The sequence below is a fragment of the Onychostruthus taczanowskii genome, unplaced genomic scaffold (assembly GCF_017590055.1).
Source record: "Onychostruthus taczanowskii isolate IOZ18803 unplaced genomic scaffold, ASM1759005v1 scaffold10, whole genome shotgun sequence".
NCBI lineage: Eukaryota > Metazoa > Chordata > Aves > Passeriformes > Passeridae > Onychostruthus > Onychostruthus taczanowskii.
In genome coordinates this window covers 1,573,962-1,580,889 of record NW_024496526.1, presented here as the reverse complement: position 1 = coordinate 1,580,889, position 6,928 = coordinate 1,573,962, and the positions used below count along the sequence as shown (strand labels likewise).

Here is a 6,928-nt window from a genome sequence, read left to right as displayed (position 1 = left end):
CGATGTCCCCTGCCGCCCCCCCGCAGTAGCCCCGTCCCCAAAGGATGCTTCAGCCCTGCCCCGGCATCGCCGACCCCCCCGGGGTGCCCGCAGGGCTCGGAACGTGCCCCTCGGGAGGGAGCCGAGTCAGGGGGACCCCCGCTGGCTCCCGTACCCCCTTTCCAGGGTGGGGGCCGCCTCGTTGCCCCCCAGGACCTGCACTTTCACACGAAGGACTGGTGCCAAAAGAGGAGCGATTTATTTTTCTATGCCAAAATAAATATAAATAAAAGAAAGAGGAATTTAACAAAAAGAAGGATATGGGGAGAGCCCGGCAGGAACCAGCTGAGACCGGCACAACTCATTTTGGCAGTGCCCTCGGCGGCACAGCCCCCTCCCCGCGCCCCGGCCCCCCGCTCTGCCGCCAGCCGCCCTCCCGGGACGGGGCTGGCCGCGGGATGGGGGCGCGGGGGATCCCCGCTCTAACCCCCCCCAGACCTTTTTGGAGTATAAATAAATATTTTGCACACTGCGGGGGCTCGTGTCTCTATCGGGGGAGGGGGTTTTGGGGGTGCCCCCCACCCCTGACGGGAGGCAGGGCGGGTGCCGGGGCTGGCTGGCCCAGGGGGCGGGGGGGCACAGCCGGGGTCGGGGCTTACTGGAGCAGAAAACTCCGGGAGAAGTGGAGCGGCACCCGGCCGAGCCCCGCGGGGCTGGCAGCGCGGGGGGCACATGGGTGCGGGGGGGTCGGAGCACGGCCGGGAGCTGAGACCACCCCCGGCCCAGCCAGCCCCGCCCGCTGCAGCGCACACAGCGCTGGCCCCGGAGCCGAGCCCCCCCACAGCCCTGCAGCCGCTATTCAGACCCACCCCAGCTCCATGGCCAATCCTCCCTGGACCCTCACATCCCCAACACCCCTTTTCACCCCAATCCCCTCTGGCCAGACCCCTCACCCATCCTCCCGCACCCCTCTGTAAGCCCTGCTGCCATCAAACCCCGTTCAACCCCATACACCGCACCCCAATCCATCCATCCATCCATCCATCCATCCATCCATCCATCCATCCATCCATCCATCCATCCATCCATCCATCCATCCATCCATCCATCCATCCATCCATCCCATAAACCGCACCCCAATCCCCTCCATCCATCATCCCCCGTTCAACCCTATAAACCCCGCCCAGACCACGCCCATCTGACACTGACCACGCCCCCGCGGCTCTCCGCTCCTTTCCAGGCACGCCCCGCCCCCACCTCCCGCCGACAGGCCACGCCCCCCAAAATATAGCCCCGCCCATTCCTTCCTCTATTAACCCCGCCCTCCGCTGGCCAGTCCGTCCCTTCCCAGAGGCCCCGCCCCCTTCCCCACAAGCCCCGCCGGCAAGGAGGAGCGCGAGGGCGGCGCGGCGGGGCCCGGCGCAGCCGGGCCGGGCGCTGGGGGCGCGGGCGGCGGCAGCCCCGAGAAGAGCCACAGCGCGCAGGAGCACAAGGAGCAGGGGAACCGGCTCTTCGGCGGCCGCAAGTACCCCGAGGCCGCCGCCTGCTACGGCCGCGCCATCGTGAGTCGCAGCGGCGCCCCCGGCCCGAGCGGGACCGGCCCCCGGGACGGGAGCACCGGGGAGGGGACACCCGCAGCGCCGTCCCCAAGGGCCCGGCCTGGGTGCCGCCGGGACGGGACTCCCCGGGAACGGGACACACCGACCTCCCCCCTGGCCCCGATGGCTCCAGGCTGGAACCTCCCCCTTGGCCTGGACACCCTCCCGGAGCTGGCCTGGCCAGCGCTGGCGTGGGGTCCCCGGGGGTGGGACACCCTCGCCACACACCGGGCCTTGATGCCCGCAGGATGGGCCTTCCCCCAGCCTGGACATCTCCCGAGGCCTGGCCTGGGCATCACCAGGGTGGAACCTCCATGGGCTGGGCACTGTTCTTCCTCAGGGCCTGGCCAAGATACCCCTGAGATGGGACCCTTTTAATCTGGACACTGTTCCCTCACTGGGTCTGGCTCCTCCTGGGAGGAGGACACAGCTCTGCGCCTGATTCCCCCCTCCTGGGCCTGGACTGCCACCCCTAGGCCTGGCCTAGGCACCCCCCGGCCCTGGCCCCTCTCTGGACTTGGACACCCCCAGCCCATCCTCTCCCCCACCCAACTCCAAGCTGGACTCAAGCCCTGCACCCTCCCACCCCCCGAGTGCTCCCAGCCTGAGCCTGTTTCCCCTAAACCCTGCACTGTCCCTGGGCCCTGCTGGGTAGGGCAGACCCGCCCTGGGACAGTCGGAGTGCCAGGGGGACAGTCCCCTCTGGGGGCAGGGACATGGGCTGCCCTATGAGGACCGGCCCCAGCCTGTCCCAGTCCATGCCAGCACCTCCCCACGGGGTGCACGCCCCGGCTGGCACTGCTGGCCCTCCCTGCCCAGGGTGACAGCGCCGCGCCGCTGGCTCACCGAGTCACCGGGCTGTCACCCGGCCGCCAGCACGTCCCGGCGCTGCCGCCGCCACCAACATGGGCCTGTCCCCGCAGAACCGGAACCCCTTGGTGGCCGTGTACTACACCAACCGGGCCCTGTGCTACCTGAAGATGCAGCAGCACGACAAGGCGCTGGCCGACTGCAAGCGGGCGCTGGAGCTGGACGGGCAGTCCGTGAAGGCTCACTTCTTCCTGGGCCAGTGCCAGATGGAGATGGAAAACTACGACGAGGCCATCGCCAACCTGCAGAGAGGTGAGCGGGCACGCTGCCACTGTGCCCTGCTCCTGTCTGCTGGGAAAGGGCCAGGAGGGCGACAGGGACGCTGCCGCTGGCGCTGAGGTGCCCTTTCTCTCCTCAGCCTACAACCTCGCCAAGGAGCAGCGGCTGAATTTCGGGGACGACATCCCCAGTGCGCTGCGCATCGCCAAGAAGAAACGCTGGAACAGCATCGAGGAGAAGCGCATCAACCAGGAGAACGAGCTGCACTCCCACCTGACCAAGCTGATCGTGGCCGAGAAGGAGAGGTAACGGGGCACCTGGAAAGGCTTTTTGAGTGCCACCAGGCTGTCACAGCTCTGTGTGAGGTGTCTCTGCAGAGCCCTGCATCAGGGAAGGCAGTGACAATGTTCCCCCATCCTCCTGATCTCCCACTCTGTCCTAGGGAGCTGGCGGAGTGCCGAAAGACTCAGGAGGAGGAAAACACAGACGAGAGCCGGAGCCGTGTTCAGCTGGCCAGCATCGAGGCCAAACACGTGAGTGGGGGGCTGGGGGCTTCCTCATCCCATCCTCATCCCATCCTCTGCTGCAGCCGGGGAAGCTGCAGGGCTGCAGCTGTGCAGGTGAAAGCTGGGAGACCTTGGGACACAGCACAGTAGCCTTCATTCTATAGCTCGAGCCACTCCCGCAGGGCTGTTGTGTCCCCCCATGATGGCTTCCCCTGCTCTGTCACCTCTTGTCCCAGCCTGGCAGCAGTGAGGCCTGCTGTGCCTGTTGTTCCCTGAGGAGTGGCTCTCGGCCACATGTGGGTCTGAGTGCTGGGGACTAATCCCAGATAGAAATAGGCCCACAAAGGAAGGTTATTTGTAAGCTGGATCACTCCTGCCAGGTTAGTCAGGAGCTGCACAGGCAGAGGGGCCACCGAAGACCTGCCACAACCCATGGTGGGAGGCTTTGGGGCTCTCCCTGGGGGCCTCTGCACACCAGGGACCCCTTGTCCTCAAGGGCTTGTCTTTCAGGACAAATACCTGGCAGACATGGACGAGCTCTTCTCCCAAGTGGATGAGAAGAGGAAGGTGAGTGTGGCCCAGCCTGTGCTCCTGTAAACCTGCTGTGTACCCTGCTCCCCGCTCTGAGCCAGCACCACCTCCCAGCCCCTTTCCTGACCCAGCTGTGCCTCTCTCGAGCCAGAAGCGGGACATCCCTGACTACCTGTGTGGGAAGATCAGTTTTGAGCTGATGAGAGAGCCCTGCATCACGCCCAGCGGGATCACCTACGACAGGAAGGACATTGAGGAGCATCTCCAGGTACTGCTGGGCCAGGGGGCTTTCCCAGGACCTTGCCTGGGTGGGAAGGCCTCTTTTTGCTCGACTCAGGGCTCCGCAGGCTCCTTGGGTTTGCTCCCAGTTACCTGCCCGGGCAGCTCCCTGTGGAGCAGGCGCTGCCAGGCCCTGCCCAAAGCGGAGGCGGCTCTTGGCAGGGGTCTCACACCTTGACCTGCCCTCATCCTGCTGGGAGGCACCTCCGAGGGGCTCTCCCCCTTGCCGTGGGCAGGTGCCCGGACGCAGGGGGCAGATGCCACGCGGCGCTGGCCTCACGGCCGCCCGCGCCCCGGGGCCGAGCCCGGGCACGTGGAGTAACCGGTTCCCCCGCGCCTCCTCCCCGCAGCGCGTGGGGCATTTCGACCCGGTGACGCGGAGTCCCCTGACCCAGGACCAGCTGATCCCCAACCTCGCCATGAAGGAGGTGATAGACGCGTTCATCTCGGAGAACGGCTGGGTGGAGGATTACTGAGGGGCCGGGGGCGGCGCTGGCCCGCCCGGCTGCCCTGGCACAGCCGGCTCTCCCCGGGCTGGCACCGTGCCTTACTCGCTCTCCGGCTGTCCCCGATCCGCCCCGGCTGCCCCGGGCCTGGCGCTGGGCGAGGGCACGTCACCACGTCCCCTTCCCGAGGAGCCGCAGCGGCTGGGCACCGCGGCTCCCTGGCTCCCCTCTCCCGCTCCGGGACCTGCCTGGGGGTTGGAATGCTGGCTCCTCGGCGGTGGCCCCACCACCATGTCTGTCACCCCCTCGGCCAGGGCAGCCACAGTCCCGCTCCAGGGATTGCCACAGGGGGCTTGCCGGGACGAGCACCTGGAGCCCCGTCCTTCCCTGTGTTTAGAGTTGTTTCCTCCTCCTTCCACCTCCTGCCTGGCCAGGGTTGGGCCCTCTTCCCAGTAAACAGCCACTTACTGGGATGCTGCTGCACCCTCTGGCTTTTCCTGGGAAACAACTGCCCCAGGGCTGGAAGGGGCTGGTTCCCACCTCCCCTTCCCCGCTGGGACTGTGGTTCCCTAAGAACAACCACCTGGGTTAAAGTTCTTCTTCCTTTTAATGAAATCCCTTAAAAACCCTACAAAAAATAACCAACAGATTTGCATCCAAGTGAGATTCCAGCGTTTCGGTCGGCCGACGGCCTGCCTGGCTTTTGAGCGCCCTCTGGAAGTTTGCCAATGTCCATTAAAAAATATATATATATAGAAAAAGAATAAAAAAAAATTCAGCAATAAACGTGGAAAAGGATCTGGAGTGGTTCACAGCAGCCATTTCTGGGGATATCCTGGCTGGGGAATCGCTGCCATCCTACGGGGACCAGGTTTGCTCCAGGGATGTAGCAACACACAGCGTGCTTCAGTAGAACAACTTTAATCCAAAGACCAGGGAACTGTCTCAGGCAGTTGGTCCCAATACCAGTGGCCTGTCCCTGAGGGTGGCAGGAGCTGGAGCTCCTGGTCTGGCTGGGATGGTGGTGAGGTGTCCTTGTCCCTGCCAGCCCTAGCCCAGGAAGGTGGAGATGAAGACGCTGGTGTCCAGGTTGAGTGTGGCGTGCCACCAGCGGTCGGGGAAGTACAAGACCTGCAGGGGACAGCAGTGGGGTCGCACGGCTCTGGCTGGGAAGCCTGGGGTCCCCTGCAGTGCTGGCTCACCTCCCCGGGGCGCAGGGTGCACTCCAGCGGGCGCTGGGCCGGCGGCAGCGTGGGATAGGTGTGCTGGAGCCAGGCCAGCGTGCTCTCGTTGGGGTGGAAGTGCGGGGTTTGGTCCGGCGGGTACAGGAACCAGCGCTGGAAAACACCGCGGGCACATCCCCTCCCAGTCCCCCTCCGGCCCCTCGGGCTCAGGGACACCTGGTAGGGGCTTGTTTCTCTCCCCCCTCCCCAAATCCCTCCCCTAGGGCTCAGTTCTCACCTTCCTGCCGAAAATCACCTCGGAGAAACCAGGGCCGTGCCAGTGGAAGGGAACGCCAGAGCCTGAGCCTGGTGGGAGCGGGAGGGTGGTGCTGGGGAGAGCCTCCAGTCCTGGCCCAATCCCATCCCAATTGCATCCCAATTGCATCCCAATCCCATCCCAATTCCATCCCAATCCCATCCCAATCCCGTCCCGCGGGTTCCCGTCCCACACCCACCTGCGATCCCAAAGCTGTAGGCGGGGCTGGTGCCCGGGATGCGGAAGGGAGGGGGCACGTAGTGCTGGAAGAGGGGGCCCCACTCGGTGAAGTTGTTGTCCCCGAAGAAGTAGAGGGTGTCTGGGGGGACACGGGAGCTGAGCCCGGCGAGGGGAGGGGGCTGCGGGGGACGGGACGGCGCTACCCACCGCTGCCCAGCCGGGCCGGGTCCTGCGGCTTCAGCAGGTGCTCCACGTACTCCTGGAACGGCACATCCACTGCGGGAACGGCGGGATGAGCGGGGGAACGGAGGGATGAGCGGGGGAACGGAGGGATGAGCGGGGGCAGCCGCAGCCCCGCCGCCGGGCACGGCCCCGCGCTCACCTTTGCGGTACGAGTAGGTGTTGGCCGTGCTGAGCCGCACCGGGAAGGGCCCGAAGGCTGCCAGCAGCTTGTCCCGGGTGCAGAGGGCTCGGAACGCCTGGGGGATGGAGCGCGGGGAGCCGGGATGCTGCCGCCGCTCCCGGGGCACCGGGAGGTGCGTCCCACCCGGAACCCTCTGTCCCCTCGCGGCACTCACCGAATTGTCCGTGACCCCACCGAGGATCACTGGCCGGGAGAAGGCGAACCTGGGGGCGGCATCCAGCGGGGTCCCGCACGGGCGGGGCACGGGGACCGGCACTGACCCACCCCGGGACACCGGGACCGGCCCCGACCCACCCCGGGGAATCGGGACTGGCTCCAAAGCACCCCCGGGGCACCGGGGTCCGTCCCGACCACCTTCCCCCAGGTTCTCCCCCGGGGCTCCCTGGTCTGCCTCCCCCCCGCCCCCCCAGTTCCCCC

At 66.4% G+C, this 6,928-nt stretch overlaps 2 protein-coding genes across 11 annotated transcripts in view; one reads left to right on the top strand and one right to left on the bottom strand.

The window, feature by feature from the left end:
* The first annotated feature begins 2 nt into the window (after positions 1-2).
* Positions 3-5,226, top strand: STUB1 (STIP1 homology and U-box containing protein 1). Its single transcript, XM_041405084.1, has 8 exons — positions 3-25; positions 1,331-1,541; positions 2,501-2,699; positions 2,806-2,971; positions 3,109-3,199; positions 3,683-3,739; positions 3,855-3,971; positions 4,333-5,226. The coding sequence occupies exons 1-8, from the start codon at positions 3-5 to the stop codon at positions 4,456-4,458; spliced, it is 990 nt and encodes a 329-aa protein (XP_041261018.1). The 3' UTR covers positions 4,459-5,226.
* JMJD8 (jumonji domain containing 8) overlaps positions 5,017-6,928 on the bottom strand; it is a 2,579-nt gene continuing 667 nt past the window's right edge. The window contains exons 3-9 of one of the 10 annotated variants that reach the window (XM_041406719.1): positions 6,666-6,714; positions 6,470-6,566; positions 6,295-6,363; positions 6,107-6,170; positions 5,890-5,957; positions 5,631-5,765; positions 5,017-5,559 (exon numbers count right to left, since the gene is read on the bottom strand). In XM_041406719.1, the coding sequence (XP_041262653.1) occupies positions 5,204-5,559; positions 5,631-5,765; positions 5,890-5,957; positions 6,107-6,170; positions 6,295-6,363; positions 6,470-6,566; positions 6,666-6,714 (838 nt within the window). In that variant the 3' untranslated portion in view covers positions 5,017-5,203. Of the gene's footprint in view, positions 5,766-5,889; positions 5,958-6,106; positions 6,227-6,294; positions 6,364-6,469; positions 6,715-6,928 lie in introns of all 10 variants that reach the window. The other 9 variants (XM_041406712.1, XM_041406749.1, XM_041406695.1 and 6 more) reach the window with 9 other exon arrangements.